Below are 24,580 nucleotides of genomic sequence, written 5' to 3'. Positions count from 1 at the left end.
CTTACATTCAATCTTAGAAAAACTGTAGTAGAAGTAGATGTTATCGAAACACCTTTTTTGACTATAAAATGAGTATTTGAAACAGATCTTGTTTAATAAATTTGTTTATGATATTGCTTTCTACATATCAGAAATTACCTGAAAATATCAACACATTATATTTATTTCTCTTTCTAGAGGATGAATGCAAATATGGAACTCAAAGAGTATTATCACTGCTATTTTCAGGTTATCAAATGGGAACTTTTCATTTTTCCTACACCTAGAACAATGTCTTGAATATATAATTTTGAGTATTCTTTGAAGTGAGGTTGCCTTCTCCGACTTCTGAATAAACTAAGCAATGTTAAGAGTGAACCAGTTATCATTTTTACCATGCTAACTTAAGTACCTATTAAGTAATTCTATGTCTTTTAATTTTTTATTAATTAAATTTATTGGGTCACATTGGTTAATAGGGTCATATAGGTTTTAAGTGTACATTACTATGATATATGATCTGTATATTGCATTGTGTACCCACTACCCATAGTCAAATCATCTTCTGTCACAATATATTTGGCCCTCTTTACCCTCTACCCACCTTCCCTCCAGTAACCACCATACTATTGTGTGTCTGTGTCTCTGAGTTTCAGTTTTGTATCCCACATATGAGTGAAATCATATGGTTCTTAGCTTTTTCTGAGTGACATTTCAATTTAGTGTAATATTCTCAAGGTTTATCCATGTTGTCGCTAATGGCAGTATTTATCTTTTTTATGGCTGCGTAGTATTTCATTGTTTATATCTACCAATCTTTATCTAATCCTCTATTGAAGGACATTTTGGTTGTTTCCATGTTTCTGCTGCTGCGAATCATGCTGCAATGAACATAAGACTGCATATATCTTTGCCAATAAATGTTTTTGAGTTTTTCAGGTAGAAAATCAGAAGAGGGATTGTTGGGTCATATGGTAACTCGGTTTTTAGTTTTTTTTTGAGAAACCGCCATACTGTTTGTACCAGTTTATATTCCCACCAGAAGTCAATGAGGGTTCCTTTTTCTCCACAGTACAGTGATACCTCGGTTCTCGAACATAATTCGTTCCAGGAGGACGGTCGAGAACCAAATTGTTCGAGAACCGAAGCAATGAAACCCAATAGGAAATAATGGAAACTGGATTAATTCGTTCCAAGCCCCAGAAAATGCCTATTTACTGGCCTAATTTGTATATAATATGTAGAAAAACATAAGTCTCAACAAGAAATAAAAGTGTACAGTATGTATTAAAAAAATAAAATAAAATGTACTGTAAAGTACAGTAAATTGTTTCATTTACTGTACCTGTACCAACCTTTATTGTCTTGAAGGGGAGTCCTCTTCAATAAAAACAGAGGGTAACTGCTCTTCAGGTGTTTCTGTTCTCTGTATCTTTTGCTGAGGAGAATCAGAATCTTTCTCTGCAGTTACTTGTCTGATTTCTTTACGGAAGAATTTTTCAATTGTTTGCTGTTTTTTTCTCCTTTCAGAAATTTTGCGGAAAGTGGACATAACATTGTCATTAAAAATGTTAACTGCTCTATTTGCTACCTCTTTATCAGGGTGATGTTGTTCAACAAAGTTTGCGATTTCTGCCCATTTTGCACACATTTCATGAATAAGGCCACTAGAAATATCCTCCACTCTCTCCTCTTCTTCAGAAGAAATTTCTTCCACCATATCCTTCTGCTGCTGTTGTTGTAGGTGCATCAGTTCCTCGGCGGTTAACTCAGCAGCGTGACCTTCCACAAGTTCGTTGATGTCATCTTGTTGAATGTCAAGGCCCATGGTCTTTCCTATGGCCACAATATCATCAACTACAGCAACATCTTCATCAACGACAGGAGCTGACTCAGCTTCTAAACCCTCACTGTCCCTTTCGGGCCATAGTTTTCGCCATGCCGCATACAATGTGCGATGAGTGACATTACTCCAAGCAGTGTCAATCAAGTTTACACAATTTAGGATGTTGAAGTGTTCTTTCCAAAATTCCCTCAGAGTTAACTGTGTGTCATTCGTCACTTCAAAGCACTTCCGGAAGAGGGCCTTTGTGTACAATTTCTTGAAATTGGATATGACCTGTTGGTCCATGGGTTGCAGAATAGGGGTTGTATTGGGGGGTAAGAATTTTACTTTGATGAAGCTATAGTCATCAACTAGATCTTCCTCTAAAGCTGGGGGGTGAGCAGGAGCATTGTCCATCACTAATAGACATTTTAAAGGCAATTTTTTTTCTGCCAGGTATTCCTTCACTCGAGGTGCAAAAACTTCACGCACCCACTCTGTAAAGAATTGTCTGGTAACCCAAGCTTTGGTGTTAGACCGCCACATCACAGCCAATTTACTCTTCATTACATTGTGCCTTTTGAATGGCCTGGGATTGTCTGAATGGTAGACAAGCAAGGGTTTTACCTTGCAATCACCACTTGCATTTGCACAAAGCAAAAGAGTAAGCCTATCTTTCATAGGCTTGTGCCCTGGTAGCACTTTCTCCTCTTTGGTTATGTAGGTGTTGGCTGGCATTTTTTTCCAGAATAATCCGGTCTCATCGCAGTTGAACACCTGCTCAGGAGCAAACCCTTCTGCCTTGACATAGTCACTAAATTCTTTAATGAAGTTATTAGCAGCCTCCTGGTTTGCACTAGCTGCTTCCCCATGCCTAGTGACGCAATGTATGCCACTTCTATGTCTGAAATTCTCAAACCAACCTCTGCTGGCTTTAAACGTGAAAGCACCTTCACCACTTGTACCAGGTGTTTCTTTGTTCAGATCACTGAATATTTGTAGTGCTTTCTCACAAATAACGACCTCATTGATGCTGTCACCTGCTAACTCTTTTTCTTTAATGAAAATAAAGAGCAGCTTCTCCATTTCCTCCATTATCTGAGGCCTTTGCTTAGTTATCAGCGTTACACCTTTGGCAACATTGGCAGCCTTTATAACAGCTTTATTCTTAAGGAAAGTAGAGATGGTTGATTTTGGCACGCCATACTCAGCAGACAGATCCGAAACACGTGTGCCCTGTTCATATTTGGCAATGATTTCTTTCTTCAGCTCAATAGTTGTTCTCACAGCTTTCCGCTTACCTTTGTCTGCATTACCACTTCTGGCTTTCTTTGGACCCATGTCTAAGGGTTAAATTCAGTGTAAAGCGTGACTCTCTCCACAAAGCGTGACTCTCTCTCTCTGCACTCACACTGATGACGCAAGCAAGGCGCGCTGGGCCGAATGAACGCCATTCGGCTCAACTCGGCTCATCTCGGAAGTTCGAGTTCCAAATATTTGTTCGGATGCCAAGACAAAAGTTTCTCGAATCTCCTGGTCGAATACCGATTTGGTCGAAAACCGAGGCGTTCGAGAACCGAGGTATCACTGTATCTCCAAAACTTATTACCTATCTTGTTGATAATAGCCATTCTATCAGGTATGAGGTGATATCTCATTGTAGTTTTCATTTGCATTTCCCTAATAGCTGGTGAAGTTGAGCATCTTTTTGTATAAGTGATGGCCATTTGTATGTCTTCTTAGGATAGGTGTCTGTTCATGTCCTCTGCCCATTTTTACTTGGATTGTTTATTTGTTTGGTGTTGAGTTGTATGAGTTCTTTACGTATATTCGATACTAACCCCTTGTCTGAGATGTGCTTGCAAATAATATCTCCCATTCAGTTGGTAACTTTCTTGTTTTGTTGTCAGTTTCTTTTGCTGTGCAGAAGCTTTTTAGTTTGATATAGTTCCATTAATGTATTTTTGCCTTTACTGCCTTACCTTTGGGGTAAAATTTATAAAATATTCTCTACAACCAAGGTCCATAAGTTTAGTACCTTTGTTTTTTTCTAAGTACTTTATTGTTTCAGATCTGATATTTGATCTGTGATCCATTTTTAATTAATTGTTGTACAAGGGGACAGACTGCAATCTAGTTTCATTATTTTGCATGTGACTTTCCAAGTCTCTCAGCACCATTTACTGGTGAGACTTTCTTTTATCTATTGTGTGCTTTTCGCTCCTTCGTCAAAAGTCATTTGTTCATATACCTATGGTTTTATTTCTGGGCTCTCAATTCAGTTCCATTTGTCTGTGTGTCTGTTCTTTGGTCAACACCATGCTCTTTTGATTATTGTAGTTTTGTAGTATAATTTAAAGGCAGGTAGTATGATCCCTCCAGCTTCATTCTTTTTTTCTCAGAATTGCTTTGGCTATTCGGGATCTTTTGTGGTTCCATGCAAATCTGGGGTTTTTTTTTAATTTTCATTTACTTTTTAATGACATTGGGATTGTAATGGGGACAGATTAAATCTGTATGTTGCTTGGGGTAAAATGGCCATTTTAACTATGTTGATTCTTCCAATCCATAAACATGGAATACCTTTAGATTTATTTCCTTGTGTCCTTTTCCATCTCTTTTAACAATATGTTGTAGTTTTCAGTATATCGGTCCTTCATATCCTTTTTTACATTTATTTGTTTTGTTTTGTTTGTTTTGTTTTTGGTTGCAATTGCAAAAGGAATTTTTTTTTATGTCTTTTTCTGAAGTTTCATTGTTAATGTGTAGGAAAGCAATGGATTTTTGTACATTGAATTTTGTATCCTGCAATTTTACTGTATTTGTTTATTGTTTCTAATAGTTTTTCAGTGGAATCTTTAGGGTTTTCTGTAGACAGAATCATGCCATCTGCAAAGTGATACCTTTATTTTTTTCTTCCCAATTTGGATGACTTTTATTTATTTCTCTTGCCTGATTGCTCTGGCTAGGATTTCCAGAACTATGTTGAAATAAGAGTAGAGAGAGTGGGCATCTTTGTCTTGTTTCTAATTTTAGAGAAAAAGATTTCTATTTTTCACCATTGAGTATGATATTAGGTAAGGGTTTGTCATATATGGCCTTTATTATGTTGAGGTACTTTCTTTCTATATCCATTTTATGGAGTGTTTTGATGAAAAATGGATGCTGTATCTTATCAAATACCTTTTCTGCATCTATTGTTAAGATTATATTATTGTTACCCTTTGTTTTGTTGATGTGGTGTATTCTACTGTTTGATTTCCGTATGTTGAACCATCCTTTTGCCTCTGGAGTAAATTCCACCTAATCGTGATATGTTGTTATTATTATTATTTTAATGTATTGCTGATTTTGATTTGCTAGTATTTGGTTTTTATTTTTACATTTGCATTCATCATAGATATTGGTAGCTTTGTTTGTTTGTTAGTGTTACCCTTGCCAAGTTTTGGTATCAGGGTAATGTTAACCTCACAAAAAGTATTAGGCAGCATTGCTTCTACTTCAATTTTTTGGAAGAGTTTAAGAAGAATAGATATCAAATCTTTTTTGAATGTGTGGTAGAAATCACTAGTGAAGTTATCTGGTCTTGTATTTTTAATTTTTGGAGGTTTTTGATGGGTGTTTCAATTTCCTCACTGTTTATTGGTCTATTAAGATTTTTCATTTCTTTATGGTTCATTCTTAGAAGGTTATATATTTCTAGAAACTTACTATTTCTTCTAGGTTATGGAATTTGGTGTCATATAGTCTTTTATAGTATTCTAGTATGATCCTCTGTATATCTATAATGTCTGTAGTAACTACTCTGCTTTCATTTTTTATTTTGTTTATATGAGCCTTTTCTCTTTTTACCTTAGTGAGTCTGGCCAGAGTTATTCCAATTTCACTAATTGCTTTAAAAAATCAGCTCTTTGTTGTATTAATTTTTGTAGGTTTTTTTTTTCTCTATTTCATTCAATTCTGCTCTAATTTTTTTTAAACAAACCCACCATTTTATTTTATATTTTTTATTTTATTTTATTTATTTATTTTATTTTATTTTATTATTTTATTTTATTGGTATGTGCCCCTAGTGGGAACCGACCCCAGCACTCTCTGGTCCTCAGGCCGATGCTCCAACCGCTGAGCCAAACTGGCCAGCGCTGCTCTAATTTTTTTTTTTATTTTTCCTCACCCGAGGATATTTTTCCATTTTTTGTACAGATAGAGTGGGAGGGAGAGAGAGGAAGGGAGAGAGAGAGAGAAACATCGATGTGAAGGGACACATCGAGTGGCTGCCACCCGCACGACCAACCAGGGCCGGGGACAAACTGTAACCGAAGTACGTGCCCTTAGCGGGAACCGAACCCGGGTCTCTCTGGACTGCAGGCCGACGCTCTAACCGCTGAGGGAAACTGGCCAGGGCCGCTGCTCTAATTTTTATTGTTTCCTTTCTGCTTCTGACTTTGGGTTGCTTTTGTTCTGTTTCTAATTCTTCTTCTTTTTTAAAATATTTTTTTCTTGCCCTGGCCGGTTTGGCTCAGCAGTTAGAGCGTCAGCCCATGGACCAGAGAAACCTGGGTTCGGTTCTCATAAGGGCACGTAACTTGGTTGCAGTTTGTCCCCGGCTCCGGTTAGGGATGTGTGCGTGGCAACCATTCGATGTGTCTCTCTCATGTCAATGTTTTTTTTCTCTCTCTCTTCCTCCCTCTCTCCCTCCACTCTATCTGAAGATAAATGCAAAATGTCCTCAGGTAAGGATTAAAAAATAAATAAATAAAAATAAAATATTTTTTGCTTTATTGATTTTACAGAGAGAGGAAGGGAAAGGGAGAGAGAGAGAAAAATTGATGAGAGAGAACAATGATCTGCCACCTCCTGTAAGTCCTCCACTGGGGATCTGGGCCACAACCTGGGCATGTGCCCTGACCAGGAATTGAACTGGCAACCTTTTGGTGCACAGGTCAATGCTCAACCAGTGAGCCATACCTGCTGGACTTTTTCTAATTCTTTAAGATGTAATGTTAGGTTGTTAACCTAGGCTTTCTCTTGTTTCTTGAAATAGAGCTGTAATGATATAAATTTCCCTCTTATTACCACTTTTGATGCATTTCAGAATTTTTGATATGCCATACTGTCATTCACATTTGTTTCTATATATCTTTTGATCTCACCTTTTATTTCTAATTTGACCCAATCATTTTTTAGTAGTATGTTGGTTAATCTTCACATATTTGTGGGTTTCTTAATCCCTTTTTATTGCTGATTTCTAGTTTCAAAGCATTGTGGTTCGATAATATGCTTGGTATAATTTCAATCTTCTTAAATTTAAGACTAGTTTGGTGACAACATATGGTGTATCCTTGAAAATGTTCTATGTGCACTGGAGAAAAATGTATAATCTGATGTTCTGGGATGAAAGGCTGTGTAGATGTCAATTATATTCATTTTGTCTAATGTATCATTTAAGGCCGATATTTTTTTGTTGGTTTTCTGTTTGTATGATCTGTTTAAAGCTGTCAGTGGAGTACTAAGTTTCCCAATTATGATTGTGTTTTGGTCTGTTTCTCCCTTTATTTCTGTTAGCTGCTTTACATATATTAAGAAGTATTGTCTTCTTGGTACAGTGTTTCTTTTATCATTATACAATGTGCATCTTTATCTGTTACCATTGTTATCTTGAAAACTATTTTGTCTAATATAACAATGTCTGCGCTTGCTTTTCTGTAGATGTCATTTGCTTGGAAAATAATTTTCACCATTTCATTTTGAGTCTACCTTTGTTTTTGCAGATTAGATGTAGCTCCTGAAGGCAGCATAGGATTGCTTTTTTGTTTGTTTGTTTGTTTATTTTAACCCATTTTGCTACTCTGTGCCTCTCTACTGGTGAATCCAGTCTATTTAAAATTGGGGTAATTACTAATGTATGAGGATTTCCTATAGCCATTTATCTTTTGTTTCCTGGTAGCCCTGTGCCTCCAGTGGTCCTCTACCTTTGTTATTGATTTTGTTGGATGGTGTTTTGTACTTCTTTCCTCTGTTACCTCTTTTTCTATGTCAAGTGTCTCTGTTTTGGGTTTGATGTGTGTGGTTATCATTAAATTTATGAAAAAGAAAGTTCCATAGATACTGTAGTCCATCTTCTGTTGCATGCATATGGCCTCAGTACTCCTTTGCAAATTTAGACCTGTTCACCCTCCCTTTTAGGTTTTGGTTGTCACAAATTAGCTGTTTGTGCTGTAAGTTTTTTGGTGATCTTACTCACAGAATTGTGACCTTCTGTTTTATGTTTCAGGTAGGATAACTTCTTTGATTATTTCCTGCAATGAAGGTCTTCTGGTGATTAATTCGCTCAGCTTCTGTATGTCTGGAAAAGTCTTTATTTCTACCTTCATATTTAAAGCATGACTTTGCTGGATATATTATTCTTGGCTGGTAATGTATTCCTCTCAGTATTTTGAAGATTTGATTTCACTCTTTTCTTGCTTGTAGAGTTTCTGAAGAGAAGTTCAATCATAATCTAATGGGTTTTCCTTTACAGGTTACTTTCTTTTTTGCTTTAGATGCTTTGAGAATTTTTTCTTTGTCATTAATTTTTGACACTTTCAATACAATGTGCCTTGGAGAGGACCTCTTTAGGTTGAGGTAATTAGGTATTTTGTTTACTTTTCTTGGATTCAAGGATCTAGTTCTTTCCATAGACTTGGGACGTTCTCATCAACTATTTGTTTGAATAGACTCTCTTCTCCTTTCTCTGTCTCTTCTTCTGGTATGCTTATTATTCTTATATTGCTTTTGCTGATGGAGTCAGTTCTTATAGAATTCATTCACTGTTTTCTTAAAAATATATACTCAAGTCTCTCTCTTCTTTCTTCCATATCATTTCTAGATTTCTATCTTCAATATCACTGGATGTTTCCTTTATTTTGTTTGCTCTGTTCCCTAAGCTCACTAGTTCATTGTTCATCTCATTAATTAAAGTCTTTATCTCCAAGATTTCTGTTTGATTATTATTTAAAGTTTCAATCTTTTTGGTGAAGTATTCATTTTGTTTATTAAGTTGTTTTCTGACTTTGCTAAATTGCCTATCTGTGTTTTCTTATATCATGTTGAGTATTTTCAGAGCTGCAATTTTTAATTATTTGTCATTTATGTCACATATTTCCATGTCTTTAAGTTTTTTTTCTAGAGATTTTTTTTTTTTTCCTGAGCTGCCTTCCTACCTTGGTTATTAGTGGTATTTGTTAGATTCCTTCTTTGTGTAGGTATCCATGTATAAATACCACTTCTCTAGCAGATTAACACAAAGAGGTTTTTCTAGCCTTTTAAAGTAGATTACACTGAATGACAAGGTGTTTTTGTTTTTGGTTTTTAGTTTTTTAGCTCTGTGAGACCCCAGCACAGTCTTCCCCAGCCTCTACAGCCAAGATGCACCGGGGTAGGGGTGATCCCTCCTGGGAACTTAATGGTGGCCTTGGTCCCTGTGTCCTAACCCCAGGACTGGTCACAGAGTATATGTACCCTTTGCTCTAGGAGAAGTGTGATTCTGTAGTATTTGTTCTCCTGCTTGCAGTTATGTACTCAACATCCCAACTCCATGGGCAAGGGAGACATCTTTGGGAGGTTAAGGGGAGGTGGTCAGGCTTTGTGGCTTTGTTTTACCGTCTGCATTACCTACTACCTGGCAACCATGGCAACCACCAGTCTCCTATACTGTGTTCCTGCCTAGGACACTTGGTTGAGTCATAGCTAATGCTGCTCTCTATTACACCCTGTCTCCCTGCTTCTCTTGGATGAATGGGTTGTCATTAACAACCAGATTCCTCCCCTCACTCTGCTGAGCCTTGCAGTGAGCTCCTGGCTGCCAGCCTTACTCGGTCAGCCCTACTCCCTTTTTGTCTCCTCATTTTGCTCCACATGCTCACCTTTAAATGGTTTACTGTGCAGGTCTCTCTCAGGCATACTTTGTGTTGAACAGGGGATCTTTTGTTAAGATATGGCTGTTCAGATTGATTAATCTTCAAGGGTAGAGACCAAGGGGATCTCTCACGCTGCCATTCCTCCGACATCACTCTGCATCTTTCACTTGGTTAATATTGACTGGTATTTATAGGAAAGCACTTTTTAAAATGATTGTGCTCATAAATCTAGCCCCTGAGGGAAGAGGTTGACACCCTAAAACAGAATATCATGGGAAGCTTAAGCTTGACCTGGTTTATTACAGTAACTAAGGGATCTGATCTGGTATGGGGTGCGGAGGTTATAGAGACTTCTAGGAAAAGCCAATATTTAGGTGTCTCTCAACACTGCTTCTTAATAGTACTTCATTAGCGGTTGGTGAAAAGAGTTAACCAACACTTACTTTTAAAAGAAATAGAATTGAAAACTATGTCAACACAAAACCTGCAGATGTATATAGCTACTTTATTCATAATTACCAATACTTGCAAGCAACCCAGATGTCCTTCAAAAGGTGAATTCATGAGTCCTGGCTGGTGTGGTTGAGCATTGTTCCATGCACCGAGAGGTCACCAGTTCAATTCCTGATCAAGGCTTATGCCCACATTTCGGGCTCAGTTCCCAGTAGGAGGCATGCAGGAGGCAGTCGGTCAATGTTGTGCTCTCTCATTGATGTTTCTGTCTCTCCCTGTCTTTCTAAAATCAATGAAAATACATATATTTTTAAAAAGGTGAATGAATGAATAAACTATACTACATATATACAGGCTATAATAGACAGCCCTAGAGAGAAATACCTATAAAAACATAAAAGACATCAAGGAACCTTAAAAGCATATTACTAAGTAAAGAAAGCCAATCTGAAAAAAACTAAATACTGTCTGATTCCAATTACGACATTCTGGAAAAGGCAAAACTGTGGACAGAATGAAAGATTGGTAATTGTCATGGATTTCTGGGGGAAAGAGATGACTCGGGCGTTTTCACCGCATTGAAACCATTCTGCAGGATACTATAATAGTGGATACGTGTCACTGCACACTTGTTGAAACCCACATACAGTACACTAGGAGTGAATCTTACAGGAAACTCTGAACTTTGGTGATGCTGATGTGTCAATATTGATTCATCATTATAACAAATGTATCACTGTGGTGTGAGATACCAACGGTGGCAAAGTCTATGAGAGTGCATAGTACGAGGATGTAAGGAAACTGAATTTTGTAATGAACCTAAAATTGCTTTGATTTTTTTTAAGTGAGATTGATATATTTAATTTGATATAATACAAAATGTATTAGTTTATAGTTAAAAATGACACATATGAATGATTTATATTTAAACTACAATAAACACATCTTAATATCCACATATTAGATAATTTTAAAGTCAAAACATTGATGAAAACACGAACTAAAACACTTAATAATTTTTACCATAAAGTTCTCAATAATCTAGTTATACTAATAAGACAAAATCAATAATGTTTGTATACTAAAAAGCAGAAATAATAACAATTAAAAACAACAACTAATGTAAAACACCAGTGATGGAAATGTTAACAAAAAAACTTTCCTGAAATTATTGGAACTTTCAAATATCTTTATATATAAATAACTAGTGAAAGCTTTGCTATGTTGTAAAGCATTGAGTAGAAATTTCCCCACTTTATTTTTAATTATTTATTTTAATCCTCATCAAAGGATATGTTAATTGATTTTACACAGAGAGAAAGAGGAATATCAACGTGAATGAGAAACATCAATTACTTGCCTCCTGACCTTACTGGGGATCAAAAACATGTCCTAGGCATGTGCCCTGACCAGGAATCAAACCCACCACCTTTCTGGTGTATGGAAAGACACTCCACTCAACTGAACCACCTGGCTGGGGCAAACCTCCTACACTTTAATGATATGCTAAAGTACAGTCTTACTAATTTTTTTCTGTTTATTTTAGAGAGAGAGAAAGGGGAGGGAGAGAGAGATAGAAACATGCATGAGAGAGAACATTCATTGGCCACCTCCTTCATGCCCCCCACTGGGGATCAAGCCCACAACCTGGGCATGTGCCCTGACCAGAATCCAACTGGCAGCTCTTGGTGCATGGGTTGACACTCAACCACTAAGCCACACCAGTCGGACCAAAGTATAGTCTTATAATGCACTCACTTTAGTTTATGAATTTCAAATTTAAATGACCATTCTAATATGCTCCTTATTATAGTAATAAATAGCAGTTTGTCATGTGTGGAAGTATCATTTTTTATAATCTGTGGCATTCTTCTGTTAAAAATTAAGTCTATTAGGATTAACTATTGCTGGGAATGTTCTCAACTTCTGCTATTTGAATATTATGGCAAATCTGTAGTTAATAGACAGGTGAAACAACTCAGAATAACCCAGTGCATTTTCAAAATAAATGTGTGTACTCAGTGTTTCCACAAGTAATATGTAAACAATACTTCCAGAATGTGAAATAAGCATATATTTTTGGAAAACAAAACAAAACCTGCTATCTGATTATTTCAGCATATGCTCTTTTAATATCCATGACAAAAAAATACTCAAAGTAAATTTCTAAATTAAAACACTGGTTTTATATAAAGAGATATACAAATACTTTATATTATTACCAAATATTAGACATATTACAATATGATATTTCTTTTGTTTTCATGAAAGTGTTTTCAGAACTCCACAGTTCTATTCCCCCAAATAAAAATAAGTAGTCTTTTAAATCTCAAAACATATGACTGATAAATAAGAAAGTGTTATTTATGTAGTCTAGAAAGTGAGTCATTTGTCTTTCCACTGGAATATAAAGAGAGATCTAATAACTTAAGAGATAATGCCAAGAGAAGTGCGATTAACCAAATGTAAATATAATTATGCTAATATTTTACAGATATGACTTTTTCCTGACTAATACTAATATTGTTGGAGTACGTACTGACTTTTTACCTTTTCAAATGTTTAACAGTAAACAAGGTGACTACATGTTATTTTATATTAAACCAATTTCTGGGCACCTCTCAGGGTAGAGATCATTACATTGGCTCATTGCTGGAGAAATTGAGGTTGGAAGGTTTTATTGCTTCAATATAGGATGTAACTGAAACAGGACCTAATCCCAAAGCTTAGAATTTATTTCCAGAGATTCCTCTTCTGCATCAGGGAGAGACTTTAAAATGTATAGCCTTTAAATCAACTTTTATTATTCCTACAGAAATCAAAGTATTCAATTAACTGAAACTTAAAATTAAATGTTAAAGCATTGGCCCATAGAAATATCCAAATATAAATGCTTCATATAACTGAATAATCAATTTATGTATTAGACCTAAATCTTAAAGACAGATTATTTCTAAATCAAATGTGTGTGTTAAATTATTTTCACCAATTTTCTTATATAGAGAACTGTGAATCATTCATGTCCTTATATTATTCAATAATTTTTGTATATATTATGTTCTTAATTGGAAAGAGAATATACAAATATGGTTTTAATATAATATGGGATAAAAATATAAGTCTAAAGTCTGTAGTTTTTCTATGATCTTATTTCAATATTATTTAATCTTGTGTCATTTAATAAAATCATTTTATAAAATATAATTTCTTTTAAACCATTCCAAAACCAAAAACATGTATATATGTGTGTGTATAGTATATATACATAGATAATATTCTACCATTTGGGGCCTACAAAATGAAATTTTAAAGTGTGTATGCATTTATATTCATGGAATCTTTTTTAATGGCAACAACCTTTTAAGAATGGAAACAAACATTACACAAACAAGATATCTGTGTGTCCATTTTCTGTTGATTTCCTTTTGATTTCAAATCTTATTTAAAAACTCATACAAAATATTCCAAGTAAATGACTTTTAATTCTCACCTTCCTCCTCTTCGTCATCCTGGTTAATATGGAGGAAGATAGTTTGTTGCACACTCTTAGTAAATATGTGCAACCAATCACGCAGACGATTCTTCTTCATGTATTTTTTGATGAGGCAATTCAAAAATCTTTTGGGAAAGGGTACCTCAGAGTTGCAGTAATTTTGTTCTTGCTCCTTTCAATGGCTACACTCCTCCACTGAGATCCCCAGTTTTTCCATTCACTTTGATTCTCTCCTGAAGAACTTGCTCAAAATCGGCAGCACCCCTGATTCCATGTGTTACAGGGTGGGTGCAGTCCAGGGTAAACTTCAGAACCAGTTTCTTTTTCTTTTACTTTTGCCCCCATTGCCACAAGTGTTTTCATAGGTGCCATGGTGGGAAGAGAGGCAGAAAGCCCATTTAAATGTAGCAACCAATAAATCGATTTCATACCCTAGTAAACAGAAAATGACTGAGAATCTTAAAGATGATTATGCAACATTAATATCAAAGTATATGATTTGTTCTACTATAAATACCAGTCATATGTATAAAAAAATGAAGATCAAATTCTTATGAACATTTTATAATTTGTATTTGTGAAAAGTCAGCTTCGTTTGCATTTCTACTACCCTTAGGAATCTTAAAATTAAAGATGAAACCTATAGTTTGGCTCATGTTTTCTTCCAAATGACAACAGCTGCTTTTAAAGTGCACTCTTGTCAGGAAGAAAACTCTGAGTTACATTGTTTGGGACTCTGAAATATAAATTGGGACCATGTTGAAAAGAAAAATTAAATTTCAATTATTTATGAGAAAACCTGCATACATAACCCTGATAAACAAAACCACACTCTAAAAATGTTCAGAGTTAGCTCCTTAAATTTCCTTGCGAAGGTCTTAGCATATGTTTCTGTAAAACTCTTTCTCTCTGGTAAATTTTATTTTCCTTCATTATTTGAAAATTTTATACAATTTTCTCATAAAACTTATAAAGAAGCTAGGATTGGAAAATGTTCATTTAAAAATAATATATTCTGTGGAGTCTCCAAAGTTCATACAGAAACAGAAAAAAAAGGACTATTATGGATTTACTTAACAAATTGCAGCAAGGCATTGTGACTTTTGATGAGCTATACTATAAAGGATAAATAATAATTGAAGACCTACTGCAAGAAAAATTGTAAGTAGAATTTACTGCAATTCTTGCTATAAATCTATTTCTTCTCATCACTTTAATTTGTAAATATATTTATTTGCATATTAATGGGGATGTAATTATTCAATTTAACATGTAGATTAATGAGAAAATATAATAGAGGATTGGGAAAATGGCGGCGGAGTGAGGGAAGCTACAAAGACTGTCTCCCAGAACCAAACTGGAATTACAACTATAACAGAGACAAATCGACAGGAAAAAGCAACAGAAAAGCAGCTTGCAAGGACCATATAACCAGGGACAGTGACTCTATCCTGGTAGGATTGCAAAGGCGCGAGACGGGTGCTGGGAGCAAACGGTTGGCAGCTGCCTTAGCTGGGAGCAGCGCCCTCAGGTTAAACTCCCAAGCGGCTCCACAGCGCAGAGCCGGAACAGAGGCTAAAAAAGCCACAGCCACTCACCTTGGGCTCTGACAGAGGGAGGGCAGACTGGACTGGAACTGTGTGGGGACACATGGGATTTGGAGGGCACTTAAAGCTTTTGCTGAGTTGCTGCCACTAAGGACAGTGGCCATCTTGCTCCTTCCCAGGGCTCTGGGGAGAGGCAGCAGCCCCTCCCTCGGAGATCCAACCCCACCTTGTGGGCCACTGAAATGCTAATTGAGGCTCATTAACAACCAGCATCTGCCCTACCCTCTGGAAATCCCCTTATGCTGAGCACCTGAGGGAGTTTTTCAATCAACTGACAACCCAAAACTCTTCAAGTAACCTTGACTGCTACCCTCCATGCAAAAAGCTAGAGGATAACAGTACCTTTCCTGGGTTAGCAACTTTAACCAGGAAAGTAAGACTTGACAGTGGTGTTTAACGTGGGTCCTCCCTCGCTCAACTAAACCCAAGAGAAGGAGCCACAAACAGCAGAACACCAACACCCACAGGGAAAACTTGACAGGCTCCAAAGCCCACTGTGATAACCAAAATTGTGAAACACAGAAACAGAAGCCAAATGAAAGAACAAGAGACCTCCACTGAAGATGAGATTAATGTGGAGCAGTTAGGCAAGTTAACAGAGCTAGAATTCAGAGCCATGATCTTGAGGAAGCTTAACAGCTGAGTAAGGACATAGAGACTTTGAAAATAAACCAATTCGAGATTAAAAACCACCAAGAAGAGATAAAAAATAACATATAAGAAATGTAAAACACATTGGAAGGTCTAAAAAGCAGAGCAGAGGAAGCTGAGGACAGGATTAGTGAATTAGAAGACAGGGTAGAAAAAATCAACCAATCAGAAAACCAAAAGGAAAAATAAACAATTAAACAAAAAGACAGCTTATGAGAACTCTGGGACAACTGGATACGTAATAATATACGCATCATAGGAGTCCCCAAAGAAGAAGAAAATGAGCAAGGGTTACAAAATATATTCAAAGAAATAGTGACAGAAAACTTTCCTAATTTGGTGAAGGGAGAAGGCATTCAATTTTAAGAAGCACAGAGAGCCCCATGTAACAAGAACCCAAACACACCCAAAACAAGACACATAATAATTAAAATGACAAAAATTAAAAACAAAGAGAGAATCCTAAAAGCAGCAAGAGATAGGCAACAGGTTACCTACAAAGGAACCCCCATAAGGCTCTCAGCTGACTTCTCACAAGAAACACTACAGGCCAGAAGGGAAAGGCATGAAGTAACCAAGGTCATGAAAAACAAGGATCTGAATCCAAGACTATTTTACCCAGCAAGGCTATCACTCAAAATAGAAATTCAAATAAAGAGTTTCACAGACAAAAAAAAAAGGTTAAGGGAATACATTAGCACCAAACCAGGACTGCAAGGAATCTTAAAAGGACTATTGTAATTAGTAGAAGAAATAGGAAGAAAAATATAACCACACTAAACAAAAATGGCAATAAACAAGTACATATCAATAATCACCTTAAATGTAAATGGACTGAATGCTCTGATAAAAAGCAGAGTAGCTGATTGGATAAGAAAACATGACTCATCTATATGTTGTTTGCAAGAGACCCACCTCACAACAAAAGACTCACATAGGTTGAAAGTGAAGGAATAAAAAAACATTTTCCAAGCAAATAGAAAGCAAAAAAAAAATCTGGGGTAGCAATACGCATATCTGATAAAATAGATTTCAAAATGAAGACCATAACTAGAGACAAAGAAGGCCACTACATAATATTGAAAGGATCTATCCAAAAGGAAGATATAACCTTGGTAAACATATATGCACCCAATATAGGAGCACCAAAATATATTAAAAATCTTCTGGAGGGCTTCAAAGGAGAAATCCACAGGAATCCAATCATAGCAAGGGACTTCAACACCCCGTTGACAGCACTGGATAGATACTCTAGACAAAAAATTAGCAAGGAAACAGAGACTCTAAATGATGCAATAGACCAAATGGATTTAATAGATATCTACAGAGAATTACACTCCAAAACTACAGAATTCACATTCTTCTCAAATGCACATGGGATATTCTCAAAGATAGACCACATGATAGGACAGAAATGAAATCTCTACAAGTTCAAGAAGATTGAAATCATATAAAGCATCTTCTCAGATCACAATGGTATGAAACTAGAAATCATCTGCAGCAAGAACATGCAAAGACATTTGTACACATGGACGCTAAATAGCATGTTATTAAACAATGAGGAAATCAAGGAAGAAATTAAAAACTTCTTGGAAACCAATGAAAATGAACACACAAGAACACAAAATCTATGGGATGCAGCAAAAGCAGTTCTGAGAGGAAGTTCATACCACTACAGGACTACCTCAAAAAACAAGAAAATTTTCTTATTGACTGTCTAACCTCACAAAGTAAAAAATTAGAAAGCAAACAAAAAGAAAACCCCAGTGCAAGTAGAAGGAAGGAAATAGTAAAGATCAGAGCAGAAATAAACAACCTAGAGACCAAAAAAAACAATTCAAAGAATCAATGATACAAAGAGCTGGTTTTTCGAAAAGATAAATAAGATCAATGGACCTTTAGCTAGACTCATCAAGAAACAAAGAGAGAGAACCCAAATACACAAAATCAGAAATGAAAGAGGAGAAGTAACAGCTGACACCATAGAAATACAATAGATCATTAACAGCTACTATGAACAACTATATGGAACAAATTCGACAATCTAAGAGAAATGGACAAATTTCTAGCAACACACAGTCTCCAAAACTAGACCGGGAAGAGATAGAAAACTTGAACAGACCAATAACAGCTAAGGAAATTGAAGAGGTAATCAAGACTCTCCCAGCAAACAAAAGCCCAGGCCCAGATGGCTTCACGGGGAGTTTTACCAAACATTCAAAAAAGAACTAACACCCATTCTCCTCAAACTATTTCAAAAAATTCAAGAAGAAGGAAGACTTCCAAACTCATTTTATAAAGCCAGCATAATTCTAATTCCAAAACCAGAAAAAGACAGTACAAAGAAAGAAAACTACAGGCCAATATCCCTGATGAACATAGACACCAAAATCTTGAACAATATACTAGCAAATCGGATCCAGCAATATATCAAAAAAAATTATTCACCGTGACCAAGTGGGATTCATCCCAGGGATGCAAGGGTGGTACAATATTTGCAAATCAATAAATGTGTTACACCACATAAACAAAATGAAGAATAAAAAGCACATGATTATATGAATAGACGCTAAAAAGCATTTGACAAAATCCAGCATCCATTTCTAATAAAAACGCTCAGCAATGTAGGAATAGAGGGATCATATCTCGACATAATAAAGGAAAGACCTACAGCCAACATCATACTCAATGGGCAGAAACTAAAAACATTACCATTAAGGACAGGAAAAAGACAGGGATGTCCACTTTCGCCACTCTTATTTAACACAGTACTGGAAGTCTTAGCCACAGCAATCAGACATGAGAAAAAAAATAAAAGGGATCCAAATTGGAAAGGAGAAAGTGAAACTGTCATTATTTGCAGATGACATGATATTATAGATAGTAAACCCTAAGGACTCCATCAAAATCTGCTAGACTTAATAAATGAATTTGGCAAAGTAGCAGGATACAAACTTAATGTCAAGAAATTGATGGCCATCTTATACACCAATGATGAACTCACAGAAAGAGAAACTGAAAAAGCAATCCCATTTACCATCATGGCAAAAAAATTAAGATATCTAGGAATAAACTTAACCAAAGAAGTAAAGGACCTATTTACAAAAAACTACAGGACATTGATAAAAGAGGTAGAGGAAGATATAAAAATGTGGAAGCACATACCTTGTTCATGGATTGGAAGAATTAACATCATTAAAATGTCCATACTACCCAAAGCAATCCATAGATTCAATACAATCCCCATCAAAATACCAACGACATACTTCACAGAAGTAAAACAAATACTTCAAAAGTTCATATGGAAACAAAAAAGTCACCAAATAGCCACAGCAATTTTGAAAAAGAAGGACAAAGTAGGTGGGATCACAATACCAAATATCAGGTTATACTACAAAGTGACTGTAATCAAAACAGCCTGGTACTTGCAAAACAACAGACGTATAGACCAGTGTAATAGAACTGAGAACCCAGAAATGGACCCAAGGCAATATGCTCAAGTAATATTTGACAAAGGTCGCAAGAGCTTACAGTGGAGTAAAGACAGCCTCTTTAATAAATGGTGTTGGGAAAATTGGACAGCTACATGCAAAAAAATGAAAATAGACCATCAACTTACACCACACACAAAAATAAACTCAAAATAGATAAAAGACTTAAATGTGACCCGTGAATCCATAAAAATTCTAGAAGAAAATGTAGGCAACAAAATTTAGGACATCATATGGAGCAGAATTTTCACTGATACATCACCTAAGGCAACAGAAACAAAGAAAAAAATGAACACATGGTACTACATCAAACTCAAAAGCTTCTGCACAGCAAAAGAAACCATCATCAAAATTGAAAGAAAACCCACTGTATGGGAGAACATCATTGCCAATGATATATCAGATAAGGGGTTAATTTCCAATATATATAGAGTGCTCATACAACTCAACAAAAGGAAGACAAAGAAGCCAATTAAAAAAGGGCAGAGGAGCTGAATAGAAACCTCTCCAAGCAGGACATACAAATGGCCGAGAGACATAGGAAGAAATGCTCAACAGCACTAATCATCAGAGAGATGCAAATTAAAACAACAATGAGGTCAGAATGGCCGCCATCAACAATCATCAAACAACAAGTGTTGGTGAGGGTGTAGAGAAAAGGGGACTCTATATACTGCTGGTGGGAATGCAGACTGGTGCAACCACTATGGAAAACAATATGATGTTACCTCAAAAAATTAAAAATTGAACTTCCATTTGACCCAGTGATCCCACTTCTAGTAATATACCCTAAGAAGCCTGAAATACCAATCAGGAAGAATATATGTACCCCCATGTTCATAGCAGCACTATTTACAATAGCTAAGATCTGGAAACAGCCCACGTGTCCATCAGTAGACAAATAGATAAAAAAGCTGTGGTATATATACACAATGGAGTACTATGCAGCGGTAAGAAAGAAAGATCTCTTATCCTTTGAGGCGACATGGAGTGACCTGGAAAGTATTATCCTAAGTGAAATAAGCCAAGCAGAAAAAGACAAATACTACATGATCTCACTTATATATGGAATATAATGAACATAACAGTTTGAGGAATACGGTAGACCCAGAAACGTGGAAGTAGGGCACACACTGACATCCCCCAGAAGAGGCTGGGGGGGAGATAAACCACAGAACTTATTTGCATGTATGCATGACCAATGGACATGGAGAACAAAGTCAGGGACAGGGCGGGGGGGATGGAGAGAAGGGTGCCAGTGGGGTAAAAAAGGAGAAACATCTGTAACAAAAATATAAAAATTTTTTAAAAAATAACAAGAAAATATGATAATAATTGTGATGACAATTAATTTAAAATATTTTTTCTGTAAAATAGGTCATGTGAAATTATTTAAAAAATTGTGAAAAATAATGTAAATTCATTGTTGTCACCTGTGATCTAGCATTTTAAAACTGGAAATTTAAATTCATCTAATTCAAACTTGTCACATCTTGATGAAAATACAAATGCAGCCCGGAGTGGTCAAGTGACATGCTTATGTTTCCATAGGTACTTATTAATGTGTACATATTACTTGGAGGAGCAGTCAGTGCAGACATAGATTTAATGGATTCATAAGAATAAGAACTTATTTAAGTCCTTATATCTCAAAATCATTGAAGATATTAAATGGTTTTATGGCATTCTATTCTTTCTTTCTTGTGCCTGTTGACAACTTACTAGAACTAAAAAGAATACATTCACTTGGCCAATGGACCCTGATTTATTTGTACTGATCTAAGAGTGAATGAAATATATGTTGGTCATTAAGCATGTGGGCTCTGGAATTAGACTGTCTTCAAATCTTAGCTCTGCTACTTTCTAGCATGAGTTAGCATATGTGTGGTTAAAATCTTAGATGCCAGAGCCAGACTGTTTGGACTTGAATACCAGCTTCAAAATTTTTTTTAACCTTGGCCGGTTTGGCCCAGTTGTTAGAGTGATGGCCTCCGGACCAAAGAGTTTCGGGTTTGATTATGATCAAGGGCACCTACCTCGGTTGTGATTCAATCCTAGCCCTGGTTGGGGTCCTGCGGGAGGCAACCAATCCATGTGTCTCTCTCACATCAGGGGAGGATTAAAAAAACAAACAAGACAAAACAGACAGACAAATGAAAAAACAATTCTTTTTAGCTATGCACCCTTTAGAAATTTAGAAAATTTCATGTATTTTAGTTTTCTTCTTTGACAAAATAAAAAATATAGTAGTACCCACTTTGTATAGTTTGTTGTTCAGATAAAATGTGCTACAGTCTCTGAAGTCCTTAGAATAGTATCTGTCTCTCCCTCCTAGTAGCTATATATTAGTTCAGTGTCTGACAAACATGAAGCACTCATTAAATATTAGCTCTTGTTATTTCATTTAGGTAAAAAGAAATAAGTACCTATCATTCATCAATCAGTAAGTTTGTGGATCCTTGGGACACATTAGCAAACCAAATATTTCAGTTTTTCTGCTACCATCTATTAGGGAAGATAAAAATTACACAAAAATTATAATTTAGAAGCAAATAATGATAGGATGTGATAAGGGCAGGACAGGAGTTGTTGGGGGGTCAGGGATGGTAGATGTTCAATTTTACAAACATTGAATAGAGAAGGACTGATGGAATGGTAGTTATTTGTGCAAATACTCAAATGTGAGCCATGTAGATATTTGGAGTAGGGGGAGCATTTGGGACAGAGGTAACAGTTCATGGAAAGGCTTTGTGAGAAAAAGGGCCTGCTATGTTCAGGGCCTGGAAAGAAAGCCAAAAAGGTTGAAGTGGAGTGAGCAAGATAGGACCTATCAGAAACTGAGATAAAAGCAGTAACTGGGAAAAATCGTATAGGGCCTTACAGGTTTTGCTTCTGTGAAGTGGGAATCACTGCATAGGTTTGAGCAGAAAAGTGATACAATCTTTATTATATTTTATTTTATTTATTTATTTACTTTAATTTTTTTTCTTTATTGATTTTAGAGAGAGAGGAAGGGAGAGGGAGAGAGAGATAGAAATGTGGATGAGAGAGAAGATCGATTGGCCGCCTCCTGCATGCCCCCTCTTCCACTGGGAATTTGGCCCACAACCTGGACATGTGTCCCGACCGGGAATCGAACCAGCGACCTCTTGGTTCATGGGTTGATGCTCAGTCACTGAGCCATATCAGCCGGGCTGGATTACATTTTAAATGGACCCCTCTGATTGCTATGTCAAGAAGAAATTCTTGGGAGTCAAAGGTAGAAGTAGAGAAATCTGTTAGGAAGTTATTGCAGTGCGGAAGACTAGAGATGTTGGTTGCTCCTATTCTCTTAGAATAAGAGAGTTGGAAAACATTAGTAAGAGTCTGGATATATTTTGAAGATGGAGACTACAGAATTTTCTAACAGTTTTCATATAAGGAAATAAGAGACAACAAAGAATCATGCTGTGATTTTCAGGTCTAGTTGTCATTGATAAACAAAAGGCTGATTTGGTACAATGGTCATTGACTGGGAAGGAAAGGGCTATGAGAAGAGCAGGTTTGGGGGCATAAAATTCAATTAGACTTGCAAAGATTGAAAGGTCTGTTAGACATCCAAGTAGAAATGTCAAGCAGGCAGTTTAAAGTACTTTTAAGTCTGGATTTCATGAGAGAATTCTGAGCTGGAAATGTTAACAGATAACAAAATCAGGAGAGTAGACACGATTGGAAAATATTGTAGCCACTGAAATGAGGGAGTTCAAAGTCTTAGCTCTGGGACACATTAAGTTGAAGAGACTAGGGAGGAAAAAAGGACCACCAGGAATATCAAGAATGAGAGTGGTCAGTAAAGTAGGAGAGAAACTGAGTTTTTGGTGTCATGAAATCCAGATGAAGAATATGCTTAAAGAAGGATAAAATAATCAACTATGTCAAATCCTATTGATAAAAGCTGAGCACTGGTTAATTTGAAGACTGAACATTAAAAATGTTTAGTAATTATGGTGGATATAAGGTGACTTTAACAAAAACATTAAGTGGAGTGTTTTTTATTAAATTTCTTGTCATCACATTGGTTAATAAAATTATGTAAGTTTCAGCCCTGGCTGGTGTGATTCAGTTGGTTTGGCTTCATCCCATGCACCAGGAGATTACCAGTTCAATTCCCAGTAGGGGTTATGCAGGAGACAGCCAAACCATGTTGTATTCTAACATCAGTTTTTCTCTCTCTCCTTCTCTCTTCCTCTCTCTCTAAAAATCAATAAAAATATATTTTAAAAATTATATGTTTCAAATGTACGATTCTATAATACAACATCTGTATATTGTATTGTGTGTTTATAATCCAAAGTAATATCTCCTTCCTCAGCCTATATTTTATCCACTTTACCCTTCATTACCTTCTCTTTCTCCTACCCCCTTTCTCTCTGGTAATCACCATACTGTTGTCTGACTTGTGTTTTTTTGCGTGTGTTTGTTTTTTGTCTTGTTTGTTTTTAGTTTATATCCCACATATGACTGAAATAATATGGTTCTTTACTTTTTCTGTCTGTCTTGTTTTGCTTAGGATGATATTCTCAAGATCCATTTATGTTGTTGCAAATGGCAGTATTTTTTCTTATGGCTGAGTAGTATTCCATTGTCTATATGTACCACATCATCTTTATCCAATCATCGATCAAAGGGAACTTCAGTTGTTTTCATGTCTTGGCCACTGCAAATAACTGGAGTGTTCTTAACAAGAATATAAACAGTGGATAAAGACAACTCTTGAGGTGGTTTGCTATAAAGAAGAGTAAAGAGAGGAGTATTAGCTGATGAAGTGAGAATTGTAAAAGATGGATTCTCAGGATGGGAAAACTAATGGGATATTGTAATTCTGAAAGGAATGATAGAGAGTGTAGATGACTTGATGGAGGAGAGGAAGCTATGACTGACTTATTAAGTAGGTAGGAGGAGACAGAATCTCATGTATAAATGGAAACCATCTTTAGATGCGAGAAGGTGGGACGATAGAGCTTATGGATATGTCAGCAGGTGGATAAATGAAGTGTTAGTGATTTCTAGAAGATTTCTTTAAATTACCGTTATTTTCTCAGTCAACTAAGCAGTAATGTCACCACCTGAGAAGGCATATTACCTAAGTGGTAACTGGATGTTTCAGAAAAAAGGAAAATGTGTAGTCATATGAAAGAGAGAAC

General features: G+C 36.1%; 1 protein-coding gene across 1 annotated transcript; it reads right to left on the bottom strand.

Moving 5' to 3' along the window:
- Window positions 1-1,336: 1,336 nt before the first annotated feature.
- Window positions 1,337-3,435, bottom strand: LOC118622408 (tigger transposable element-derived protein 1-like). The gene is made up of 2 exons (XM_036249802.1): window positions 3,414-3,435; window positions 1,337-2,859 (listed from the first exon to the last, which is right to left on the bottom strand). Exons 1-2 carry the CDS (start codon window positions 3,433-3,435, stop codon window positions 1,337-1,339), a joined length of 1,545 nt encoding a protein of 514 aa, XP_036105695.1.
- Between the last annotated feature and the right edge of the window lie 21,145 nt (window positions 3,436-24,580).

This window comes from Molossus molossus, unplaced genomic scaffold, assembly GCF_014108415.1.
Source record: "Molossus molossus isolate mMolMol1 unplaced genomic scaffold, mMolMol1.p scaffold_m16_p_9, whole genome shotgun sequence".
Lineage (NCBI taxonomy): Eukaryota > Metazoa > Chordata > Mammalia > Chiroptera > Molossidae > Molossus > Molossus molossus.
Note: the sequence above shows the minus strand (reverse complement) of the source record. Positions and strands in the feature narration are given on the sequence as shown.

Bases quoted from the DNA above. Each gene is read 5' to 3' on its own strand.
- LOC118622408 (XM_036249802.1), bottom strand. From the start codon at position 3,435: ATGGCTATTATCAACAAGATAG. The intron at 2,860-3,413 runs GTAATAAGTTTT...TTTTCATTAAAG, and splicing joins GGCTATTATCAACAAGATAG to AAAAAGAGTTAGCAGGTGAC.